General features: G+C 33.1%; 4 protein-coding genes, 1 non-coding gene and 2 pseudogenes across 7 annotated transcripts; 4 read left to right on the top strand and 3 right to left on the bottom strand.

Annotated features, from left to right (window-relative positions):
* Positions 1 to 383: 383 nt before the first annotated feature.
* LOC111316965 (UDP-N-acetylglucosamine transporter ROCK1-like) lies at positions 384 to 3,767 on the bottom strand. The gene is made up of 7 exons (XM_022919235.2): positions 3,414 to 3,767; positions 2,715 to 2,763; positions 2,389 to 2,615; positions 1,808 to 2,006; positions 1,573 to 1,716; positions 1,269 to 1,343; positions 384 to 861 (listed from the first exon to the last, which is right to left on the bottom strand). The coding sequence occupies exons 1-7, from the start codon at positions 3,539 to 3,541 to the stop codon at positions 700 to 702; spliced, it is 984 nt and encodes a 327-aa protein (XP_022774970.2). The 5' UTR covers positions 3,542 to 3,767; the 3' UTR covers positions 384 to 699.
* Positions 3,768 to 5,332: 1,565 nt separating this feature from the next.
* On the top strand, positions 5,333 to 10,684 carry LOC111316410 (asparagine synthetase [glutamine-hydrolyzing] 3-like; annotated as a pseudogene). The gene is made up of 10 exons (XR_016333225.1): positions 5,333 to 5,610; positions 5,810 to 6,882; positions 7,287 to 7,367; positions 7,451 to 7,671; positions 7,806 to 7,940; positions 8,453 to 8,531; positions 8,718 to 8,806; positions 8,891 to 8,998; positions 9,600 to 9,896; positions 10,066 to 10,684. The product of XR_016333225.1 is annotated as an asparagine synthetase [glutamine-hydrolyzing] 3-like (transcript).
* Positions 10,685 to 10,854: 170 nt separating this feature from the next.
* On the bottom strand, positions 10,855 to 16,334 carry LOC111316964 (oxidation resistance protein 1-like; the record flags this gene model as incomplete). The annotated part of the gene is given in 10 exon segments (XM_089753464.1): positions 10,855 to 11,009; positions 11,174 to 11,258; positions 11,459 to 11,546; positions 11,830 to 11,893; positions 11,969 to 12,019; positions 12,021 to 12,047; positions 13,122 to 13,194; positions 13,314 to 13,456; positions 15,231 to 15,629; positions 16,212 to 16,334. Coding segments are annotated over 10 exon segments (1,137 nt in total), but the record flags the coding sequence as incomplete, so codon positions are not given.
* A 1,859-nt stretch (positions 16,335 to 18,193) lies between these two features.
* On the top strand, positions 18,194 to 18,266 carry TRNAR-ACG (transfer RNA arginine (anticodon ACG)). Its single transcript has one exon. It is a non-coding gene; the product is annotated as a tRNA-Arg (tRNA).
* An 83-nt stretch (positions 18,267 to 18,349) lies between these two features.
* Positions 18,350 to 20,728, top strand: LOC149511993 (18.5 kDa class I heat shock protein-like; annotated as a pseudogene). Its single transcript, XR_016333224.1, has one exon. The product of XR_016333224.1 is annotated as an 18.5 kDa class I heat shock protein-like (transcript).
* On the bottom strand, positions 19,557 to 20,220 carry LOC111316409 (uncharacterized). The gene has a single exon (XM_022918370.2). The coding sequence runs from the start codon at positions 20,218 to 20,220 to the stop codon at positions 19,741 to 19,743; it is 480 nt and encodes a 159-aa protein (XP_022774105.2). The 3' UTR covers positions 19,557 to 19,740.
* A 1,998-nt stretch (positions 20,729 to 22,726) lies between the features above and the next one.
* LOC111316962 (annexin Gh1-like) lies at positions 22,727 to 25,704 on the top strand. Its single transcript, XM_022919228.2, has 5 exons — positions 22,727 to 22,870; positions 23,709 to 23,854; positions 24,092 to 24,310; positions 24,524 to 24,736; positions 25,243 to 25,704. The coding sequence occupies exons 1-5, from the start codon at positions 22,795 to 22,797 to the stop codon at positions 25,537 to 25,539; spliced, it is 951 nt and encodes a 316-aa protein (XP_022774963.2). The 5' UTR covers positions 22,727 to 22,794; the 3' UTR covers positions 25,540 to 25,704.
* The last annotated feature ends 45 nt before the right edge of the window (positions 25,705 to 25,749 follow it).

Genomic DNA, 25,749 nt, shown 5'->3' with positions numbered 1-25,749 from the left:
TGATTTGTTTCAAAAATAGTGATACTACATTCAAATCAAATATCTTTATGAAAAAGTCTTTCAAACATTTTTTTTAAAGCTTATAAATACTTCCATAAAAATTCATTTTAATTATTTCTTCATTCAAATCATTTTTTGGTTTATGATTAATGTGTGTTCAGAAGATTCTTTAAGTGCAATGGTAATTATCTCTATTTAGGCGTTGTAACTGAATAATCTTTTTCAGTATTCAATAGTCATCACCAACTCTATCTTACTGAACAAAGCAATAAAGAAAGGATTTGAATACTGATTCTGGTATTCTTTATTTATTGCTTTGTTCAGTGAAGCCACCGTCTACAATCAAGTTCTGAAGTACTCTTCTCATCTCAGAGCATGATATAGGACTTCTCAATTACTTCACATGCATGATTATTCATTTCATAATTCATACGATTTTGCACTGCTTGTAAAGGTCAGACTACTACATCAAAGCCTTGTTCTTGTTCTTCCCAATTTCAGTCACAATCAATACCCAATTCAAATGTCCTGAAATAGATGAAATCAAGTATAATCTGCCTTCTTCATTGCCTACACTAGTAGCCAGTAAGTACAACATCCTAAAATTCCTGTTACCCCTCCCCTAAAACTTGGGAAAACAAATGGAAACTATAACAATTGGGGCCACTCTGAGAAATCCCCTTATCAGCCTGCAAGTTTTTAGGCTTCCTTCTTTTTAACTTGGTATGGATATTTCTGGTATATCGAAATGCTACTGATGACAAGTGGAAGAGCCACGAGACAATACACTGACGGCGGCTTTCCTTCAAAAAGGAATTGCAGCATGGCTGTTACAAGAAGTGCTGAAACAATGACAAACCCCTGCAGGCATTTGAGAAAATTTTGCAGGCATAAGTATCCTAGAGAAAATGATGTGGTATAGAAAATAAATTCAAACAATAAATATTTATGGCATAAAAGGAAGAATGATCTTCAGCTTTAATGATCCCCCAAAAATGATATTCTGAAATTTGTGTCCTTTAGAATTTAGATACATAGAAGGCACTTGGCCTACATTACCCTTCACCCCTATTTGATGTCAACACGTGGTAAAAAACTAATTAAGAAATGAGGTCAATGACTAAGTTTGATATTTTGTTTACTTGATGATTTATAACATATGCAATTCCATAGCCCCCATGTTGACCTGCACCCATTTAATCATCACTCTATCCTTCAATACTCCATCCTAAGTAGTTACCGTATTGCTTTTATGTAGTTAGGCTTACCTTTCTCACACCACCAGCAAGGCTGGTGACAAGGCCAACAAGAATCCCACCAAGAGAATTGGCTACAACCGGAATCTGGAAAAAGGACAGTTGTGTTCAATCTTTAGCATTCATGTACCATAGCAGTTAATAAATAAAAAGTATTACCAACATAAACTTGCAGGCATCCATTATAGAGAAATATGGTAGTCTTAACTTGCAAAATTCCCTACCCAGTCTTACTCTGTCCTTTTCCTGCTTGAGTAAACCCAAAAGCATCCCCAATATTCTTCAGAGAAATTTTCTAATAAAATAGGACTATTACCAAAGTTAGTGGAGTCCAACCATAAAAGAATCCATGGCGTCTGATAGCTTCTCCATCTGGAGACTTAGAGGTACTAGCCAGTAAGCACAAGCTTCCAACAATGGACATTTCTACAGTCATCAAGTATGATGAGCGCTTCTTGACCTGTAATAAAGAAAACCTTAAGGAAAATAAGGAAAATAGGCAAGCCTTCATAATTTGTATCTTTAAAACAGGAAAATAAGCCATTTCTTACTTGAGAAGCCCATTGACATAATGCAGAAGCCAGACCAGAGAGTACAGAAGCAACTAAGACTGGGACAATTCCATAAAATAGAATTTGGTCAGGGTCACCACTGCTAGAACCTTTGCTAGAGCCTTCACCAATGCTTAGAAGAACGGCAGCCATGATCAACAAGAACAGAGCCCCGATTTGTTGAATTGACTGCCTCTGCCTACATAGAAAAACCACAAATTAAGCCAAATAACCTGAAATATATCACAAAATATCATTACATTTGTCCACATCAATAACTGCCTTATCATGATGCTTTTGATTAAAATAATGCCATTTTGCAAAGAAAAAACAATTATTAGAACTATCAAATTCATAAAACATATTATAACTAGCAATTAAGTCATTTGCAAAACTCAAAAACAGGTTAACATATTGGTGAGCTATAATGAGTAAAACATATAAACATCATCCTAGTTTCTAGCTTTAATAGGAACCAGATGATCAGTACTAAATTCTCTAAAACTAAAAGGAGGTAATATCATCTAGGCAAATTCTTTTGCTGGAAAACACTCAAAGGAGATAAATGCAAAGAAAGATACCTCAGTATGATATATGTAAATAAGGCAGTGAAAAATATCTTTGTCTGGTTCAGCATTGAGAAAGTAAGTGAATCAAGATTCCTGTAAGATATCTGCAACAAGCTGTTTTGAAGTGCATAAATTGCTGCAGGAAGACCTGATGCAGTAAGTGAACCCATCAAAGTCCATTCCTTCGCCAGTTTCTTTAAGCTACCATCTTTTGCCATGAGAATAAGAGCACATGCAACCTAGTAAGCATATTCAAAAGTCAAAGATCTTATAAATTCATATGCTTAAATGCTAAAAGAACCAGAAATAAAGGAAAATAAATTATCTGTAAAAAGTACCTTGGCTATCTCACATGTCAAGACTGATGAAGTTACAATTACTTGCCGTCTGTTAAAAATGGTTATCATGAGTTAAAAACTTGAAAAAGAAAATTGTTCAATCGTACTCGGACTGTTCGGACTGGGGTAAGATATGCATAAAAACTAAGGAATTAGGGGTGGTGTATCTTTCGATATACATGCGTGCAAGCGTGCGGGCATTTTCATGTGTACCATCATTATTAAACTGAATTTACATCATAGCATTGTAAACTTTAAAAGATTCGCATTAAGATATGAAAATAAGCAACCATGAACACATTTGAGCAATTGGTGCCAATGAAGATATACAAGTACTAACTGTATAAAATACAAGGGACATGCCAAGATGATGCTTCAAGTTCAAAACAGAAATAAGCTCCCCTCGGAGACTAATTCAAACGTCAATATCTCTAATTATGCTGAAAATATAAAGAAGAAGAAAAAAAACTAAGGCAAAAAAAAAATTCAACTTAGCCAAAAGCTCATGATAAAATAAAATATTAAAAAAATCGTTCCTTTCATCAATTGCTACTTTTCCACCATAATCCAAATCCGGATTTCGAAATGATCACTCAAAAATTAAATTAAATAATATTAAATCCGACAGGCGATTAATTACAAGCCAAATCAAAAGCACAGAATTAAATAAACTAAAGTTTTCGAGGAATTTATTGTTACTTGGTGAAGCGTTTGGAGATGAGAGGTTGCGCTCCGTATTGAAGAGTCAGCAAAATGGAGTAAAACCAAACGCGTGGACTCATTTTGGCTGTGTTCTGAGTAGAAGCTTTGGGCTTTGTCGCCGGCATTATTGGCGACCTTCACGAAGAAAATGTTTGGGGAATTTCTTGTTTACCGTCCCAACGTCGATCCTTGCCTCGCTAGTCTGATAATTTTGCTGGCGAATGCAATGGAGATTGATTTTAAATGGGATCAGAGAATGATTCTATTCTTCCCTGTCACACAAGAAATCGCGGTTGCTCCTACGACTTAGCTTCGGCTCTTTGACGACGTGATAATGATTTTATTTGGTTTGTTTGTTTGTTTTTTTTTAATATAAATAATATATAAAAAAATATAATATTATAAATTTTTAAAATTAGATTGGAATCAAAATTTTATATGATTTAAATTATATTATGTTAATTTAACTTATGATTTTTAAAATTTTTTACATTTTATATATTATTTTAATATAAAATTTTAATATATTTACATCATTTTAAATATAAAATAATTATTTTTATTTTATAAAATATAAAATATTATAAAAATTAATAAAATATATAATTTGATTTGATTTAATTTATTTTTTTGATTTTTTTTATTTAAAATTCAATTCAATTTTAATATATATTTAATATCAAACTTAAATTAAATTATAATATCAATTTTAAATTAAGTTAAATAAAAAATTTTAATTTAAACCAAATCAAATATTATAATTTTAAATTATTTTTATTTTATATATATATTTCTTCATCCTTACTCTTGACCAAGTAAAATGACAATTTTTTTTTTTTCAGTTTCTTCGATTTAAAAGGGGTCAAGAGTCAAAGACGGCCCAAAGAAAATATGGGAACTAAGATATATTATTACGATTATTGGCCCAAAAATATTTATTTTTTGCTTTAATAATTGTTATCTTCTTAGTCTTAGAAAACAGGTCAAACTCCAATTCCGCATTCCGACCACGAGAGCCGCTGAAAGGAAGGGAGGGGCCACGATTAATCATGAGCAAGGTAAGGCTGGGCCAAGTGTTGATAGAAGTCTTTATGAGCTATCAAATTAAAATTAATTGTATTTGATATTAATAATTTATATATTTATTTAAATTTGATTTGATTTAATAATTTGGGTTTCAAAAATTTTTAAGTTTGATACAAATTAAAAAAAAATTTTAATTCAATCATTAAATTTAATTTGTATAATAAAAAATTTAAATATAATTTTTAATTAAAATATTAAAATAAAAATTTACATATATATATTTATATAATTATAATATTTTAATTATATAATTTTATTTTAGTTAAGTAAGATCTCAATTTTAATTCTTTTATTTAAAATTTAATCTAAAATTTAAAGTGATATAAAAAAAATTATATCCAAACTGATTTAATGAATTTTAATTTTTATTAAATTTTTTTAAAATTATGTAAATTTTTAGATTTAAACAATAGTTCGATCAAGACATGACTTACAATGATACATTTTTATAATATTCCAACATGTATATTATTTTTCATAACTCATCCAACAAAACTCTTAGCATTGTAAAATTTTAAACAAATATTAGTTGGACTTTGACATTGTTGCCAATTCTATATTTTATGATTTGAAAGTTTTGCGTTTTATTTTTTATTTTATGAACTAACCATGAAGTCTTCATTGTCGTGTACTTTGTCAGTGGCATTGCCGACTTAGAAGAAGTTTCCTTTTCTCTAGTCTATTGTATCAATATCCAATCAAGTTTTCGATTACTGGTTCTATTAAGATGCATAATGCATGGCAAAAATCTAGTTAGTTATTAGGCTAATTAATTATCTCGCTGGTTTGTGAACCTAGTCTTGGCTCCATTAGGAATTAGCTGGATGTGTTCCAGTTTGGCTGGATTTTTCATGCTTTGTGCTTTATTAATAGTTTTCCATTTCTAATGAGCAAATTAAGATCTATCAAAACAAGGCAAAAAATAGTTTTCCATTTCTCATTCTGGTTTATATTAACCCCCTCCTCCTTGTTATGGATGCATACTTCTAATTAAATGCAATTTACTTCGCAGGTTCGGTATGGTTTGCTTCTGAGATGAAAGCTTTGAGTGACGATTGTGAACGATTTATGTCTTTCCTTCCAGGGCATATATATTCGAGCAAGCAAGGTATTTTTTTCTTTGGATATTTTAGTTTCTAGCTTGTTTAAGAATTGATCATATAACTTCTGAAGGAGAACTTAAAATTTGCATGGTACATGATATTGTTCTCTTCTCAGTTTTTCTGCGATCAGTTTTTTAAATTCACCTTTGTTTATGATTTGTTGCATGCAATGCCCTTTATTTGTTACATTTGTAATCTCTGCAGGAGGGCTTAGAAGATGGTATAACCCCCCATGGCACTTGGAGGAGATACCTTCAACTCCATATGATCCCAAAGTTCTACGGGAGGCCTTTGAGAAGGCACAGTTTAAACCTCCTTTTATTCTTGTGTTGATTTTATTGGTTTTATTTTAGTACTTTGGAATCACACGTCGTTATTTTGTCTCTCAGTTAGCTAGAAATCGAGTGGAAAACCTAAGTAAGCTGTATTGACTAAGTAGTCACCGTGTCATTACTGCAGACTGCAGAGCAGTCTTATGCTAGTGCAGTAAAGCATTGTTCAGAATATGAAAGGAGAACTGCTAAAGTCTTTGAGTCCCTGTGATTTGGTCCCCCTTCCCCTAATTGGCTAGGGTCAGCTTAGTTTCTTGGATTTTGCTTTATTAGTCTGTTTCTTTTCTTGTGACCACCTTTTCATTAGTTAATTGGCGTTCAAGAGAACAACAACAGACCTTAGTTTAGGGGGTGATTTGTTACTCTAATATACCCTTAGTTTTTAGGAGATCTCCCACCTACCTTAGGTCTTAAGATTTCAACTTGACCTCCAATCTAGAATTGGAAGCTTTGTCTACCTCTATGGCTCTCTGTAGTTCTGTGTTATCCTTTTCCATTAGTTCTCTGTCTCTGTCCTCTCTCGATTTTCTGATATCAGCCTATTTAGTCATGAATGACTCAAACAAAGAAAATTGTTAATGGAAATATTTTAAGATTCTTAATATTTGTTGAAGGTTTTTTTAGTGGATCAGTCATCTGAATGCTTGAAGAGGCACTGAAGCACATGGCTTTAGCATTTGTTACTATTCCCTTGATTTTAAATTAATAAATGTTGGACTTATTTCTGTGCTATGCCAATTATGTTTCACTGCTAAGTTTTCCTCGTGAAGTTATTTTATATAGGCTGTGCTTAAGAGGCTCATGACAGATGTCCCATTTGGAGTGCTTTTATCTGGAGGGCTGGACTCATCACTTGTTGCAGCGGTAGCTTCCCGTCAGCTAACTAATTCAGAAGTTGCTTGCCAGTGGGGGTCACAGTTACACACCTTCTGCATTGGTTTGAAGGTCTTAATGCTCACTTTTGTGTGGCACGGAGAAAGATTCCATATCCTCTTATTATGTTTGTTTTCTTCCTCCCTGGGACATTTCTTAATGTCTAAAGATATGCCTGTTCATTAGATATGTTTGTTGTTGCCTTAAACGCTATGGTTGTTCAGTGCGAGTAACTGATGGTAAATCAAATTCTTTGACTCTTCGTTGAAGAATGCTATATACTTGCATTGGAACTGCTGCTACTAGTATATGCAAATAATCTGTGCAAATAATTTACATAATATCTACATCCGATCTCTTTCTAGTTGTTAGGTTGAATCTCTGCAGCTTCAAATAACACACTATCTTGATCTTAGTTTGAAGTGTAACTTGAGATTATTCTTTATTTATAATAATTTTGACATTTTGTTATTCAGGGTTCTCCTGATCTTAAAGCTGCAAGAGAGGTAGCAGATTATATTGGAACTCGTCACCATGAGTTTAATTTCACCGTCCAGGCAATTTCCCACTTCATTTGAAAAAAAGATGGAGAAATAAGGTTTTTTTTTTTAATTTTCTTTCTCCTCTTTTGACCTATCAGGAAGGGATAGACGCCCTGGAGGAAGTCATCTACCACATTGAAACATATGACGTGACGACTATTAGAGCCAGCACCCCCATGTTTCTTATGTCAAGAAAAATAAAATCTTTAGGAGTGAAAATGGTTCTTTCAGGGGAAGGTTCCGATGAAATTTTTGGAGGTTATTTGTATTTCCATAAAGCACCTAACAAAGAGGATTTCATGAAGAAACATGTCGAAAGGTATTCCAGATGATCTCACTTTTCGTTTTCCTGGGCATTAGTAAAGGAGTTGGAAGAATCCATATGTTAGGCTTGATATGTGACTACCTGTTGTATATTGTTCGGCTTCTGATGATGTTCTAATAATTCACCAGATCAAAGCTCTTCATCTTTATGATTGCTTGAGAGCAAATAAAGCAACTTCGGCATGGGGACTTGAGGCTAGGGTACCCTTTTTAGATAAAGAATTCATCAACATTGCAATGAGTATAGATCCAGAGTGGAAAATGGTTTGATATTTCTCTATCTTTCATTTACATTACGTTCTTTAGTTTATCTTTCATTTCCATTACATTCTTTAGTTTAACCGTCGAGAAAAGGAATGTTGTGTCTGTCTATACTGGAATAACTTATACAAAAGCTTTACTGTCATTACATGAGAAAAGTACTGAATGCATAGAGGCTATTTTCCATTTTGCATTCTTGCTATTATTGCTTGTTGCTCTATCTCTGGTTTTTGCTGCAAGGTTATCATTCCTGGTTTCACTTGTCCATTTTGAGGGTAGCATTTCACTCCATGGATGTGTTCTAGCATTTGGTGTTTAATCTGGTCTGTAAGTTGGTAGTGGGTTTTCTAGGTTCCTTTATTTGATAATGAGCTGATGGAAATTAGGGGGTCAGTTACTTGATCGATACTATGTTTTAGACTGTTAGAACATTGTTAAGAGTTATAAAATTTAGTTAGATGTTCAGACTGTTTTTTGGGTGAAGGAATGCCCGCTTATGGTTATTGCCATTGCAGATAAGGCCTGATCTCAGAAGGATTGAGTAGTGGGTGTTACGTAATGCATTTGATGATGATCAGAAGCCATATCTGCCAAAAGGTTGGTAAATCTGCCTTTGAAATATTCCTGCCATCTAGCAAATTTACTGGGACTTATCATTTTACTTGGTCCTGTTTTCAATGACTATGTTTCTTCAGTGTAGTAATCTTTCAATTTGAGTTCTGATGGAAAATTTCTTGGAAGAAATTCTTGTTCTTGAAACTGCTTTTCTCTCTTTGTTTCAGCACATTTTGTACAGGCAGAAGGAGCAGTTCAGTGATGGAGTTGGATACAGTTGGATTGATGGTTTAAAGGACCATGCTGACAAACAGGTAGGCTTATTTGTTTGTAGTTCCTCTTGGAGACATTTTCCACTTGGCTGCATAGGAACAATCTATTGTTTGTGAACTTGACAGGTCACTGATGCAATGTTGATGAATGCGAGCTTTATCTACCCTGAGAATACTCCAACCACAAAAGAGGGATACTATTACAGAACTATCTTTGAGAAGTTTTTTCCTAAGGTGTTACACTGTTCACTCTATTTTTCCATCCCTTTCTTTTCTGTGTATCTAGATTTTCTTGAGGGGAATGCAACATGTCCCAAATTCGCTTTTACTCCATGTCCAATTATCATTTTTGGAAAAGAAAGAAAAATAAACTGAAAACAACATTTCACTGATCCATTATGGGTGGGATGCTTGCCAGGTTGTTTTAGTTTTCCACCATTAGGGAGAACATCATTTATCTACTTGCCCACAATTGGTTGGCTTGGGACATTCCCAAATTTTTGGGGGACAGGTAGTAGTGTTATGGAAAACGCAATCAAGTTAATAACATTATGTCCCACAAGTTTTCTACTAGAAATTATTAACACCTATCGATGGAGAAATGGGATTCTTAGCCAACAAAGATGTATAAAAAGGCCCAGGTATTGTGAGATTTTTAGGGCATGTGAAACTAATTCAGACCAAACAAGGATAAAAGAGGCTCTATATGACTATAAGAAATTCTTCTCTGAACCGAATACACCTCTAGCATAATATTTTATTATGTCTGTTCCTTTTAACACCTTTTTTGCTCAATTTTCTTGATATTGCTGATTAATCTTCGAATTGCAAGCAGAATGCTGCAAGGTCAACTGTTCCAGGGGGTCCAAGTGTGGCTTGCAGTACTGCTAAAGCAGTGGAATGGGATGCAGCATGGTCAAAAAATCCTGACCCCTCTGGTCGTGCTGCTTTCGGTGTTCATGCCTCTGCCTATGAGAAACAGCAGATGTCAATGCCACTGGTCTGATCAGTGGTCCTCCCCAGAAGTTAGAAGAAGGAATTCTGGTAAAGGCTGCAACAGTTGTGTGAGGGGATTTTAGCATCTTTATTTTACAGCCGAGTAGTAGATCAAGTTCACCGCTTAAGTGAGAAGGTATTTATTTGATTGGCAATTAATCTGCAGTTGCTAAAGGCATGATTATAAACCTTTTTTTCCTGGCTAACCAACATTGACAAAAAACATTTCTAACAAGCTGCCATAGTTAATGATTCACCGATGAAAAAGCAGTTTACATGTAATTTTTATACCAATTTTGTGACAGATATTTACAACAAGCGCTTTCGATCTTGTTGTGAGCACTCATATCGATCCAAATGTTGGAAGGTGCATTCCTTTTTGCCCTCTTTTCCCCCTTTTGGTATTGAGGTCTTGGGTGGTAGAGTTGTTCGTTGATTAGAGTTAGCTTGTTGTTATGGGTTTTTTATTTCAGGCTGTAATAACTAATAAGTCGTGTAATATTGTTTACTGGTATCAATAATTTATTTATAATATTTTGCTCAATGCACAGCCTTGAAGAAAAAAAAAAGAAAGAAAGAAGAAGGGTAGGAAATTTCAATCTTTCCACTTACCTTTTAACCCGCTTCCAAGTTGAATAATCCTTCTCTTCCTTTCTCTTTTCACCGGTATGAAAATTCCAAAGGAATAAAGAAAAGGCGGCCATCTCGCAGCCTCCATCATCTTCAATTATGGTTTATGGCGTTCAAGGATAAGACGACTCCTCTCTATTTCAACACCATTTTTACTACACATTCAACCAGGCTAAACAGGCTTGAAGAATGTCTGGTGAAAGATTTAAACTTTCAGCTTACACTGAGGCTTGATTTAAAACAAACCATGAGTAGGGATAATCCTGTTTAAAAGCAGAAAGATTGTGCTTCTACTCCTGCTAAGAACAGATTGATAGGGTAGTTACCAAGTTAATTATCATATGCTCTTGTTGTATATACAACGTTGGCATGTATGTACAAGCATAAGAAAGCAGTAATGACATGTACGATGAAAGGAATAGGTCAGCAAACACAGCAAAAGATGATTGTACCAAATGAAAACTATCGGAACTAACTTGTGGTCAATGATCATATTGAAATAAGACAGCCACATGCTTGAAGGGTGTTTTTGCTTTTACCACCGGCAAATTCCAGGCATCTCTGTTCTGCTTAAAGCGAGTATTTCCTCGTATTTTGATCCATATACAAAGCCCCACAACTTGCGATACAACATACAAGGATAAAGTGAACAAACTTGTAATATTAGGGTAACATCTCATACTCAAATTACAAACACGCCAAATGTGAATTCATGAAGCAAACGGAAATAGTGGCATTGGTGTGGAATGGAGCAAGAGAGAGAAGGATGGGCATCGTGCATACCTCAATCTCTTTCACTTCAAAGTCTTCAGAGAAAGCAAGACAGGGGTTTCCATAGGCTTCTGAGTACGAGCTAGATCCATTTAACCTTGCATAAAAAAATTGGAAATATCAGAAAGCAGTGTTTCATTGACAAGCTTGCCAGCGGCAAACTTATTTTTTAAAAAAAGAGATGATTAACACAAGAATTCTATTTAAAAGGAGGAACAAAGAGAAGGGAGAATGAGGGAAAGGGGATAGCGTTAGATATTTTTACATAAAAGAACCATTGAGGGACAGAAATCTCACAGATCACCATCTAGATAGAGTGCAAAATGGCCACCACCACCGATTGCCAGAAATTCAGTGGAACACAGGGTGAAATATCGATTTGCACCTGTTCCATATTTGCTGTTAGATCTGCCAAGTTTACTCGGAGAGAAACTGTTTTAATACTAAAGAAAGATGGCAGAGCAAATCGTTTGTCCAAGCCCCCTTGCAGACTAGGTCAATTATGCATGAGTGCTATATGGTATTTCAGCTGTCAATATACTATGTTCTGACACATACATGATCGTCATTCAGTAGTTACTTTTTCAGCACCACATGCTCTAATGTCTAGACAGCTAGGAATCTATATACTGTGACAACTTTGAAACGGTAGACAAAGAAGGGAATACCTGTGGGACGGAATATAACTGGATCACCGGGTCTATTTGTGAAAACAAAGGTACTATTTGTTCCCTGTTCAAAATGTAATGTCAACAAGATATTCATAAGAAATACCTGTTGGATACAAGAAGTGTTTTCTAGCATCACCTGGTATTTCTTATTAGTTGGTTTTAGGGGTCCCTCAACCAGACCACCAAAACACTGCACCCTTACGGTCTCCAACAACCTAAGAAAAAATAAATGCCATCAGCCCATAAACCTAAATGGAACAGCTTCATCATAGACAGAAAATAAACATGCCTACATTCATGCTGACATGAAGAAATAGTAGTGTAGCCAAATCATTAATATGAACAGTTACATCACATTTTGAAATAAGAATAACTTAATCTTCAAGTTAAAAATTCAAAAATTTCTATTCTCATGTAGAAATGGATCAGACTGATGTCTTTCTAGGCCTATTAGAAGTCCAAATACAACTCATAGATGCCCAAGCACTGTTTATCTTAAAAAAAATAAATAAAGTAAAAAAAAAAAGGAAGGATAGAAAACCAGAACCGAGAAAATTCTGCAGATTATGTTTGTTTTAGGTAGCAGCAGCTGATATAGCCCCCTGCAAAAAGCTATCTATAAAAACTTTTTTTGCACCAGAATAGAAGGTTAAATTGAGAACCACTTAATAGTCACTAATGAGATATAATTATAGTAATTTCAATCAAAAGGCAACCTTAAAATTGAACCGGGAGACAAAAGAAAAGGAACCCAAGTTTCAAAAATTATTGTGCACTACATATGTGTGATGGTACGAAATTTACAAGAAGCACAACACTTATACATGTAAAATCAAATTTACTTCCTTGCCCAAGGACTTGCATTGGGGCAATAACCTCAATGAGGAGTCTGAAATCAAACATGTTGTACCTTATGAAATTCATCGTTCAAGCATAGATAAAGGAGAACTGGATTTGAAATCTACACATTATTGGTATGACAGATTAAAGACAAGTGCAAAATTGAATATGAATTGGAAAAAGAATTCATGAGTACAGGGATCCGTAGATGTAAGAATCTTTCGATATGATAGAATGAGTTTATGGAGAATAAATAAATTGATAAGGTTAAAGGTACAGACATGTCCCTAGAGGACTAACATCCCGCATTGGACAATGGGAATGACAATCCAGCTCACTGTGATGTAAATGTCTGTTTCATATTTATGACAGTATGGCAACATTGAAGACATATGAAATATGATATAAAAGCAAAGATAATCTCCAGGAGAAAGTCATTTAACCGTTACCAGCAAACTGAGGCCAGGCCAGAGCAAGCTTCTTCTGTACAGTGTTGAGAGTGATATACCATGTCTCCACGTACTGTGAAGGACAACAGAGATATATCAATGAAAGAACAATAACTGTTTTTAAATATAAGCAAAACTATGTATCCGAAGAAAGACCAAATTCAATTCAACAAACCGAAAAGTGCCACTCACCTGTAGAGCAATAACCACTTTCTCCCTTGAACAAGAGCTGGAAGTGCTGAATAAAGGGCATTTCTTGTTTGCTCCGTAAGAAGCAATGATGGTTCAGAAGTTTCTGGAAGATCTCCCACAGCCAAAGGTGTTGGGAATATTGACTCAAATCCCATAAGAGATTCGTTTGAGATTTGTTAGAGATTTGTTTGGGATTTGTCAGATATTGCTTGATGGACAAGAAGACTTGCAAAAGAAGAATTCCAAGAGAAAGATGATTCTTAATAGGTAAGTTTGACTTGCAAGAGAAGAATTCTAAAAGGAAAGGGATTCTTAATAGGCAAGTTTGACTTACAGGAGAAGAATTCTAAGAGGAGAGGGATTCTTAATGGGCAAGTTTGTATGGTTATAAATAGGTGAAGTCTCTACAGGGTTAGGTATGAGAAAAAGATGTAAGAGAGTTGTAGGGTTTTGTGGGATAGACACCCCACAGGAGTATTGGGGCTTTACGTCTTATGGGTGTGTATGTTTGTTTATGAGTGGACTAAAGGAGACTGAGAGGGTCCATATAGGTATGATGTATGGGAGCATATGGGTATGTGTTTGGTCATGTTGAAAGGGTGCACAAGGGTTTGAGTTTGTGTTTATTTGGGTTTAGAATACTCCATAAGACTAGAGGAGATTGAGAGTGTCTTATGAGTATTGATTGTTGAGTGAGGTTGATGATTTGATGTATGTTTGTAATTCTCTACAACTAGTGGATCTTGTTTCTCATCCGTGGATGTAGGTCAGTTGGACCGAACCACGTTAAATTGTTGTTTCTTGTGTGTTTGATTTATTGTTTGATTTCGCTTCCGCTGGTGTGATTGGATTGAAGGCTTTTAGCCCAACAAGTGGTATCAGAGCTGTGGTGTTCCTCAACAAGTGGTATCAAAGCTGAAAGTTTGAAACGTAAGAAGAGTTGAAGATTCAAGATGTGAAAAGAGCCAATAGTTCGAGACATGGGAATAGTTGACAGTTTCAGATATGGGAAAAGGAAGAGTTCGAGTTCGAGTTTTGAAGATTGAAGATTGTTTTGTATGAAGCGTGAAGACACAAGAGAAAAGAAGATGGTTGTAAGACTTCCATTGTAGGTGAAGCCAAGCATGTCTAGCATGAAGACAGATGATTGATGGAATTTGAGTCAAGGTGAAGATTGTTGGGAATATTGACTCAAATCCCATAAGAGATTCGTTTGAGATTTGTTAGAGATTTGTTTGGGATTTGTCAGATATTGCTTGATGGACAAGAAGACTTGCAAAAAAAGAATTCCAAGAGAAAGATGATTCTTAATAGGTAAGTTTGACTTGCAAGAGAAGAATTCTAAAAGGAAAGGGATTCTTAATAGGCAAGTTTGACTTACAGGAGAAGAATTCTAAGAGGAGAGGGATTCTTAATGGGCAAGTTTGTATGGTTATAAATAGGTGAAGTCTCTACAGGGTTAGGTATGAGAAAAAGATGTAAGAGAGTTGTAGGGTTTTGTGGGATAGACACCCCACAGGAGTATTGGGGCTTTACGTCTTATGGGTGTGTATGTTTGTTTATGAGTGGACTAAAGGAGACTGAGAGGGTCCATATAGGTATGATGTATGGGAGCATATGGGTATGTGTTTGGTCATGTTGAAAGGGTGCACAAGGGTTTGAGTTTGTGTTTATTTGGGTTTAGAATACTCCATAAGACTAGAGGAGATTGAGAGTGTCTTATGAGTATTGATTGTTGAGTGAGGTTGATGATTTGATGTATGTTTGTAATTCTCTACAACTAGTGGATCTTGTTTCTCATCCGTGGATGTAGGTCAGTTGGACCGAACCACGTTAAATTATTGTTTCTTGTGTGTTTGATTTATTGTTTGATTTCGCTTCCGCTGGTGTGATTGGATTGAAGGCTTTTAGCCCAACAAAAGGTTCCTTAACATTTTGCATATGTCTCATCTCAAGTCCATCAAATTTAGCATCACCCTCATCATCACTTTTCATGTCAGAATCACCCTCGTGATCTTGATTTCTGTATCCACTGATCCTAGTAACTTGGTTGAAAGCTCTAAGTGATTGCTTACCCCTAGAAAGTAAGCTTTTCCTTCCACCGTTCTCTTTCATTAGTGTGTCAGATGCATCACCAGTTTCCTCTTGATTATCATTTTGGTCATCTGGATTCAAATTGTGACCTGATTCTGAAGAAGCCAATAGCGAATAGAGGAATGCACTAAAGGAAGACGTATCAGGGCCATCAACTAGATCCCTATCATCCGCTTTGCTGATTAACTCTAATTGACTTCTTTTTGACTCACTCACATTTTCCTACTAGAAAGAAAACCAATACAGTGAAAACTTGAACCCTGATTGCAGGCTCTCAACATGGTAATACTTCAAAAAACATTAACTAGTCAATAGTTGATCCACCTCTTTGGACAAGGTTGAGATTCGTACGCAAGTTTTTTTAATTGCAGAAAAGTTTAAAATCACAAATTCACAATAGCAAGCCTACAAAAAAAAAAAAAAAAAAAAGAAAAATGCACTTTGAAACCATACTGAAGTTCTGGCAAAGAATTTCAACAATCAGTTCAATAATTCTAATTCCAAGAAAGGATTAACCAAGAGAAAAAGAACCAAAAAACAGACAAAAATGAAAATTAAAACAAAAGCCAATCAAATACCTTGAAAACATGAAAAGTCAAAAGAATCAAGAGTATAAACCTATATCTTAACTGCCCATTATCGAACTTTAACTGGGATGTTGATCAAACATCAGAACAAGGCAACATCGTCGTGATCATCATCATCATAAGCATTCATAACCTTAACAAAAAGGGAAACAAGAAGACTTTTCAAGATATGTACAGAGAAATCAGCAAAACGAGAGAGGGATAGAGAGAAACCTACAGGAGGAACGTGAGAGGGCTTGGAGGGTTTATCGGAGATCGGGTTAAGAAGGTCAGTGGTAAGATCAGTTACAAAGTTAACAGCTTTGCTCCTCAAAGACTTTTCTTTCCCATTTCCTTCCTTTTATCATCCAATATGCAGAAGATGAGATTTTACACCGCAAGTTCCCACCTTTTTTTGTCGATTCTATATTCCATTCATTTTCTCAAAAAAAGACCTTCTTTTTTCATTGTTAGCTCCTAAAAGATTGCCGAATCCACCAAATTCAACAACAAAACCACCATAAGTAATAATAATATGATAGTATCTACCGTTGTGGAGAAACTACATTACCCAGTAGCCAGAGCAGAGGAAACAGAGAGTAGAATTAAAGTAACTCCTTAAAGTTGTTAAGTGATTAACTTTTATTTATTACGTATTGAATTAAACTCACGTTTCGTTTATTTTTATTTTTTAAAATTATATTTTAAATATAAAATAAAATTTTTATATTAAATTTTAATGAATGGTAATATATAAACAAATATAATTATATTTATTTTTTAATATAAATTATAACTTAATTATATATAAATATAATTTTTTATTAAAATAAGCTATTAAATAATAGTTTTATTAATATATATATAAATATATATCTATATTAAATAAATAATAAAATTTATTCTTTTATATATTTCAAAGAGGCTTGATATAGAGCATTCTAAACTTGATCCCAGACTCTATCCCGATTTGATTTAAATAGTTTGAAAAGGTAAAATTTAACTAAAGTTTTAGTTTTTAAAAAAAAATACATAAATTGAACCTTGATGAATATAAAAGCTATTGTATATAAATTATTTTGTCATCTATGCATCTATCAACTTTTCTTTACAAAATTTATTTAATAAATAAAATTTAAAATAAATCAAATGAGATTAAGGTTGGCAATCTGACATATATTTCTTGGATTCTAATCTAATCCGATCTTATAAGATTAATTTTTTTTAAAATCAAATTTCGAGTGTGATCAGATTAGATTTTAGATAAAACAAAATCGAAATCGAATTTTTGGCAAACTTACCCTAACCTAACTTGGGGTATATATAAAAATATTTTTTATTATTTATTTAATTTTATATTTATATATTAATATTTTTCATATTTATTTAATTTTATATTTATATTTAAAAATAATATTTTAAATTAAAAAATATTTTATTAATTTCGAGGGTTGAGTCAATTGGGTCGATTATAATTTTATACAATATAAGATCAAATCAAGTTAGAGTATAAAAATAACCCTCCTTGCTTCGACCATCGCCATATCTAAATGAAATGATACGTAAATTTATTAAATTAAAATATTAAATAATATTTTAAAATAAAATACATATATAAATATAGAATTAAATAAATAATAAAATATATGTTTTTATATAAACCAAGATTCAGGTGTAATACTAAAACTTTTGCTATAATCAAAGCTCGATTTTTTTAAAAAAATGTACAAATACGAATCATAATCCATTGAGTATGAATTATTTTATCATTTTTATCTTAATTGATTTTTTATTATAAAATTTATTTAATAAAAAAATAAAAGTAAAAAAAATAAAACAAAAAAGCAAAAGCTTTAAAAAAAATAAAGATAATGAAAAGAAAAAACAAATAGAAGGAGATGCTATATGAACACCTAAAACAAAACGAAATACCTTAAATCCATCTCTAATTTACCTTATTTTAAAAAAAATTGATAAGATCTTAATTTAAAGAGAAATAGTACCTATTTTGGATTGATGTAAATTAAAACCATTTATATATTGATTATTTCACCATCTTCCCTCCATTAACTTTTATTCATAAAATTTATCTAATTAAAAAAAAATAAAAACAAATATAGAAATGAAAAATAAAAAAATGGAGAAGTGAGGAAGGGTGTGAAGTGGATACCCCACCTTCGTTCAATCTCTATATTTATTATGGATACTCTTTCCCAATATGACTCCATGGCCCAATGGATAAGGCGCTGGTCTACGGAACCAGAGATTCTGGGTTCGATCCCCAGTGGAGTCGAATCTTTCCTTTTTTTGTCACGAGAATACGAGAATTTTAAACATGTTTGTGGAGTCGAATCTTTCAATGCTTCCTTTTTCTCGTCTCGCTTCCAGGACTATGATGGAAGAAAGACACGAGAATTTTAAACATTTAGGAGATGGATTGAAAGAGATTGGTTAACTGAATGCTTTGAAAAATAGTGTTTTAAAGTGGGCTTAACTTTCACTTCCAGCTGCAAAGCTCACATGCATTCTAGAAAAGTGCCAGATCTCTCGTATAACTTCACTCTTTACTCTGTTTCTCCCCAAAATCAATAGCTCCTTTTACTCTGCTTCAGTCCCATTCTACAGATTAACCCACCAGAAACACCAATCAGTGGCCAACAAGGCACTCAAGAGCTCCCTTCGCTCTCCTTCAGCCCCATTCTGCCAATTAACCTACAAGAAACATGTCAATTGTCCCAATCAGTGGCCATCAAGGCACAGTCACAGTCCTTTTCCCCTAGACTTATGGGATCCATTTAACAACTTTGATCTTTGGAACCCTTTCACTGATGCTTTCCCTTTCACTTTCCCTTCATTCCTTTCCACCCCTTTCCCTGGTTTCTCCAGTGAAGTTTTCCTACTCCTTGGGACTCAATTCAACTTAAGAGAAACCCAAAGACCACATGTGTTCAATGCTTACCTTCCAGGGGTCGCCAGGGATGAAATCATAGTTTTAATTGATGATGACAGAATGCTTCAGATAAACACTGAGACTGGTAATTTAATGAGCAGGTTCAAGTTGCCTGATAATGCAAGGACTGATCAGATTCAGGGTTCTATGGAGAATGGAGTGCTTATTCTCACTCTCGGGAAAGAAGCCCTACAGAAGCCAAAAGTTAGGGTTGTTGAAATCACTGAATAATTGCAATTTGAATGTTGTTTTTGAGCCCAATTATACCATTAAATTTGTGCAAAATGTGAAGTGATGTTCTAGTCTGAAGTCTGCATTTCATTTTGTGTTGATTGCTTCTTTCTTGTGGTAAAACAGTATTGGTAGTAATAAAAGTGCATTTCTGTACTTTGTATTTACTCCAAGGAGTAACATAGTTCAAGTTTAAACCCACGCTGCTTTTAGTTTAGGATTTAGGAACTCAATTCAAGGAAATAGTACTTGGTAATTATAGCATATGCCTTGAAATTTTCCCTTCAACCTTCCAATTTACATCATAGTTAATTCCATCTTATTGCTATATGAAAAGCTCAATTAATTGACATTTCTATGGAGGATATAAATATATATATATATATATATATATAATATCAATAAACATTAATTCTCAATGCTACTTTATTAACGAAGCTCAATCAAATTAAGGGGGGAACACTTATTGTAAACAACAATTCATGATTGCCAAGATACTCTGCCACTCCCTGAGAAACTAGATATATATATATATATATATATATATATATATCATACAATTGTAGCCTCTTCAAGTTTATCTTAGTCAATTCCGAAATCTTATTTGAGCATAGAACTCAGCTATGAATTTCTCCGCCCTGGAATCAATCCCTTCGTCTTCTAATTGACTCTTCTTTTCATAGCCATTGCATTCATATTCTTCTCCTTCTTCTTCTTTTTCTTCTTCTAAGTAAATTTCCCTTCCGCTGTAATTGCCATAAAATCCACCAGCTTCATCATCGCCAATATCATAATCGAATTCGAGTGTGTTTGCGCCTACGCAAGGGAAAAGAAACTGCATGGAGCCTGTATGATGATCCTTCTTGACATGGAAGTCAGGAGTCCTATCAAACGAGAGCTGACGTTCCAGATAATGGATTTGGTCACTGTGAGCTTTATTTCCAAGGCCCTTGACCTTTAGCCCTCTCTTCAACACACCAACCTTTCTTGCCCATAACAATGCTAAACGCAAGAGATTCCATGCTTTATCAGCAACAACACGACTCTTTTTCTTCTGCATATTCATTTGCTTGGTTTGTAGCAACTAGCTGATCTCCAGTAGTATTATGTTTAAAAAAGAAAGTTGGTTCAGATATTAAAAGGAAATGAAAATGGAGTAGATGCATTTTCACTATTGTATTGCTGAAAATGATATATCATCCGACTTCAATAGGTATAGTTCAGAGTTCTCCCAAACAATTGGCTTTGGCTCTAGCAGTGGGACAGGCCACACGTCAACAAGGAAGAAGATTAGATTATAAAAAAAGGGCTTTGAAACGGGTTAAGTAGTTCAAGTTGCTATCTCTCCATTAATTTTTTCTTGTTCTTTTCTGCATCTTTTTTTCCTCTTTTTCTTTCGGTCACAAGGTGTCATGCAAGAAACGACCACCCTTGTGGTTGAAAACATTGCAATATTAATTCTACCAATTCCAATTTAGTTCATACTATAAGACAGCAATTCAACTGTATACAAAATCTTTTTCTTTTTGTAGACTTCTGTTTGGTATGAGAATCGCAAATGTGAATTTATATTACCTACTATACATTGTTCTATATTCAGAAGTTATCTCTCATTTACCATTAATTTATTTTCATTTTAACAAGTTCCTAAAACTTTGATTATTCAGATCTGATTCAAAGCTCCCACAAATCCGAAAAAAATTTGAAGCATAAAGTTTTTGGAGTTTCAACAAACTAATTAATAGTGTTTTCATAATTTGAGTGAACAATCTAGTCATTACAATGGAGAGCCACTAGTTATTTCTTTTTCTATTTTTTTTATTTAAGTACAGTTTTAAGAAAAATGAAAATGAAAATTTGATTCTTTAAGTAGAAAAGAAAGTGTATTTATCATTAAAACAAATGCTTTTGATTTGTCACATAGATATCTAAAATTTTTTTTTATCATTAATTAATTTTATTTTATTGACATGACATCAACATCTAAAAGATGTTGACACGTGCTAAAAAAATTCAATTAATGTCACACCGTTATTATTATGTTAGCATAAAAAAATCTTAAAAAATTTTAAAAAATTTTTAAAATCTTTTAAAATTTGTTTAAAAATTTTCAGAATTTTTAAAAAATTTTTAAAATAAAAATTTTTTTTTGAAAGGTTTTAAAAGTTTTTAGAATTTTGAGAATTTTTTCATAATTTTTTTGAATTTTCTAAAATTTTTAGAAACTATTTTAGAATATTTGAAAAAATGTTAGAATTTTAAAAAATTTTCAGAATTTTTTATTTTTTTAATTATTTTATAATTTTTAAAAATTTTTATTTTTTTTTAAATTTATAAAATTTTTTAAAAATTATTTTAGAATTTTTTGAATTTTAAAAAATTTTAAAGAATTTCTTAAAATTTTGTTGAATTTATTTGAAATTTTTTAACTTTTTTATAATTTAAAAAAAATTAAAATTTTTTAAAAATTTTTAGAATTTTTATTTTTTATATTGACATGACAATGATGATATAATGCTAACTAAACTTTTTTGACACATATTAATATCTTATTCAATATTTATGTTAGGTTAATAAAATTAACTAACAACATTAATCCGAAGTACTAACATAATAATGATTTAAAAGTTTATGTATCCATTTGATGGAAAAAATTTTTAAGTATTAAATAACAAAACCTTTAAAATTTAAAAGTTAAATATATATTTAATATACGACCAATTTTCCTCTTTCGAATAGTAACATGTGGCATGACCTTAATCATTTGATGACTTATTAAAGAGTAAATTTAATAATTTTAAATATGACATGATAATATGATATAAAATTATATAAAAAAATTATACATGAATTTAATATAATTATATTTTATATTTTAATTATGTCAATATAATTAAGTTACGATATTATTTATGTCCTATACATGTCAAATAATGATAACAAATTTAAAATACTATATTATTCATGCAAGTATATATAAAAAACAAATTATAAAAATTATTTTAATATTATTTTTTAAATAAATTAATAATCATATTTATCATTTAAATAAAGCATTAATATTTAAATAAATTTTTGGGTTTAAATATTAATTTAAATAATATCTATTTATTTAAATAAATAAGTTAATCATATCTAATTATTCGTTTTTTATTATATTAAATCGTATCATTCAAATACTCGCATTAAAATTATTCATACAAATTATCAGACATGGATCAATCCCTGGGCGCTATCTGTCCCATCAAAACCGTCCGAAAAAGGAATCAAATCAATCCATTGTTTTCCCATTTGAAAATGAAACGCTTGGAAATGCGGAACAGTTGGCTTAAAAACTCAATTACCTGCAACACGTGTCTTACATTATCATCAGAGGTAAGGAAAATATCTTGTTGTTGTCCCTACTTAATTATTGCCAGAGAATGCGCTGCAAAACTTTCGGCGGAAATTTTCATGTGAATGCCTAATTACCATAAAATACTTTTAACATTTAAGTTTTAACTACAAAAATGAAATTTAATTACTTTTCTTGCACTATAAAGAAAGGGTTAAGGCTGTACACCCTTTTCCTTATCACTGCTATCTCTGCAATCTCTTCTTTCGTTTTCTATTCTCCACAAACAAAACAGACAGAGTGAGAATGGCAACCCTTAAAGTGCCAGCTCATGTTCCAGCTCCTTCTGAGGATGCTGAGCAACTTCGTAAAGCTTTTGAAGGTCTTTCATTACTTCTATCATTTCTAAATCGAGTCATTGATCAATCTTTTATTTTTATTTTTACTTTGATTTGTTGTTGTTGAGTTTATGTTTGATCATGCACATTGAAGTGGATCATGGGCTTTATGTATTTTGGTTGATCTGCTTTGTTCCTAGGTGGTTTCATGTTTTGTTATCGGTCATTTTTATTATGATCTTTGGAAGTCAGTCATATGATAGTAAAATTTTTTTTTTAAAAGAAAATTTTGGGATTTGTCATCAGCTAAGTGAGAAATGATGGTGATCAGGTTCATTTGGAAATGGTTACTTTGACTGATCATGGATGCTTGATCTGATCACTGTTGTTTTGATCTTTCAGTGTTGGATCACCATCTGATCTGCATTTTAAATGATTTTGATATTTTGGATTGTTATTTTGGGGGTGAAAGCAGGGAGGGGGGATTGTAGAACCTAATATTTTGGGAGATTTTTTTTGTTTAATTTGAAGTGAGACTAAAAGGGTATTCAGAACTTTGATTATATATATGTCTAGGCACATCAGATTTTGCCTTTATAGTTTGTAGATCAATTGACCTTTCCATTCTTTCAGCTCTCCCTTACTACCAAACATAGCATTAGATTTTATTTTAATCATCTGGCATTTGTATGCTTAAATTGCAGAACCATTTTCTTTTCTCATTAAGTATTTGAAGGGGTAATGAAATAATATTTCAATTTGTGCTATTTTGGTTATAAGTATTGTATTACACAAAAAACAGATATGTCCTGTTAAATTTTTGCTTCTGTGCGCTCAAAGGACAGGCTATGACAATGAGCTGTTTTTGATAATCTTTTGCAGGCTGGGGTACGAATGAGAAATTGATTATAGACATATTGGCTCACAGGAATGCAGCACAGCGTAATTCAATTCGAAAAGCTTATGGTGAAGCTTATGGAGAAGATCTCCTTACGTCTTTGGATAAGGAACTGTCAAGTGACTTCGAGGTCAGATTTTGACATATCTTTGTCTTAATCTTGTTCAGACGAGAACGATTTACATTGCCAAGTTATCTAATGGAATAAGTAATGTATGATTATTTTGCGTTCAAGACTTGATGTTTGGCTTTGGTATGCAGTGTTTGCAGTTCTCTTGAAAGGAAAGTGGGGAAAGTAATTTTGCTATTATTCAGAAGGTTTATTACTTTTTAATTTGGATTTTTTTTTTCTTTCCACACCCAACAGCGGGCTGTGCTACTATTTACATTGGACCCAGCAGAGCGTGATGCATTTCTGGCGAATGAAGCTACAAAGAGGTTAACATCAAGCAATTGGGTTCTCATGGAAATAGCTTGCACTAGGTCTTCATATGAACTATTCAATGTGAGGAAGGCATATCATGCTCGTTATAAGAAATCCCTTGAAGAAGATGTAGCACACCACACTACTGGAGAGTATCGCAAGGTTCAGTCTTAAATTTCCTGGGCATGGGCAATTTGAAAATTTTCCCCCTTTTATCCTTCTTGAGTTGAATCCTGAATAGACTGCAAAATCTCTGACATGTTAATTGATTAAATCATCCCTTGAACATATTGATCTAACCAAAATTAATTAAAAACTGAACACAAATCTAAATGTGATTTATGAAGTGTTTGCTTATATTACTTGCTTGTGCAGCTTTTGGTCCCACTTGTTAGTGCATTCCGATATGAGGGAGAGGAGGTGAACATGACATTGGCAAAGTCTGAGGCTAAGATACTTCGTGATAAGATCTCAGACAAGCATTACAGTGATGAGGAGGTAATCAGGATTGTAACAACAAGGAGTAAGGCACAACTAAATGCAACTCTCAATCACTATAATTCTGCATTTGGGAATGCTATTAACAAGGTATTTATTTTGGCCCTGCTTAACAGTTTTCTTATGAAATTGAGTGAAAATTTAAATTTGTATCATTTATATGTGTTCGTGCAACCATGAGAAGACTTGTTGTTCATCCTACCATTTTAACTACATGAGAGGATATATGGAAGTAAAGGAAAATTTGAAGGAAGACTTTCTTTAATAAATTCTGATATGAGCTCAAGGATAAGTTCTTGAATATGTCCAGCCTGTCAAAGTTATAGTATTAATTTGAACGAAAAACAAATATAAAAGTTTAGTGGGCGCCAATCATTTACCTGTCCAGAAATCATTCTGATGGCCCTTGAAATAATACTTCTTGTTATGAGACACCGAAAGCAGTAACTTGAGTTAACATTTTTTAACTATAAAGTTGGTGGTCTAGACAGGTTGATGTCACTATAGCATTTGGCAGAATAGACTTGCAAAGTATAAGTATATGCTAAATAAGAGTATGTTCTAATTCAAACTGATAATGAGATACTGGTTTGCAGGATTTGAAGGCTGACCCCAAGGATGAATTTCTCAAATTGCTGAGAGCTGTGATTAAGTGCTTGACTGTCCCTGAGAAATATTTTGAGACGGTTCTACGGCAAGCGATCAATAAGTTAGGAACAGATGAAAGGGCTCTTACTAGAGTCGTCACAACTAGGGCAGAGGTAGATATGGTGCGAATTAAGGAGGCATATCAGCGAAGAAACAGTGTCCCTCTGGAAAAAGCAGTTGCTGGAGATACTTCTGGAGACCATGAGAGAATGCTTCTCGCGTTGATTGGAGCTGGAGATGTCTGAGCTGTTTTCTATGTTCAGTTCTTGCTTGGATTTCTAGTTTTCTTTTCAGCTATATGTTGTCTTGGATTTCTGTCTGTCTTTATTGTCTAAGCGTGGCTTTTGTATTCCGCTGCTTCCATGTAGAACTTTCAAGATGAAGTGGTTGAGTTGGGTGTTCCTTTTTAAGTATTTTGCAGACATTTTTCAATCATGAAGACGACTACTGCTTGC

This window comes from Durio zibethinus, chromosome 24 (assembly GCF_047325235.1).
Source record: "Durio zibethinus cultivar Kanyao isolate XHJ-2024 chromosome 24, ASM4732523v1, whole genome shotgun sequence".
Taxonomy (NCBI): Eukaryota; Viridiplantae; Streptophyta; class Magnoliopsida; order Malvales; family Malvaceae; genus Durio; species Durio zibethinus.
This window is presented reverse-complemented; position numbering and strand designations above follow the sequence as displayed.

What these genes read in the sequence shown, in the direction of transcription:
- LOC111316965 (XM_022919235.2), bottom strand. Translation starts at nt 3,541, where the DNA reads ATGCCGGCGACAAAGCCCAAAGCTTCTACTCAGAACACAGCCAAAATG. An exon ending in TGACATGTGAGATAGCCAAG is followed by an intron (nt 2,616 to 2,714) that starts GTACTTTTTACA and finishes TATGCTTACTAG; the next exon opens with GTTGCATGTGCTCTTATTCT. An exon ending in TTGCTGGTGGTGTGAGAAAG is followed by an intron (nt 862 to 1,268) that starts GTAAGCCTAACT and finishes AAATGCCTGCAG; the next exon opens with GGGTTTGTCATTGTTTCAGC.
- LOC111316962 (XM_022919228.2), top strand. Translation starts at nt 22,795, where the DNA reads ATGGCAACCCTTAAAGTGCCAGCTCATGTTCCAGCTCCTTCTGAGGAT. An exon ending in ACTTCGTAAAGCTTTTGAAG is followed by an intron (nt 22,871 to 23,708) that starts GTCTTTCATTAC and finishes AATCTTTTGCAG; the next exon opens with GCTGGGGTACGAATGAGAAA. An exon ending in CTACTGGAGAGTATCGCAAG is followed by an intron (nt 24,311 to 24,523) that starts GTTCAGTCTTAA and finishes TTGCTTGTGCAG; the next exon opens with CTTTTGGTCCCACTTGTTAG.
- LOC111316409 (XM_022918370.2), bottom strand. Translation starts at nt 20,220, where the DNA reads ATGAATATGCAGAAGAAAAAGAGTCGTGTTGTTGCTGATAAAGCATGG.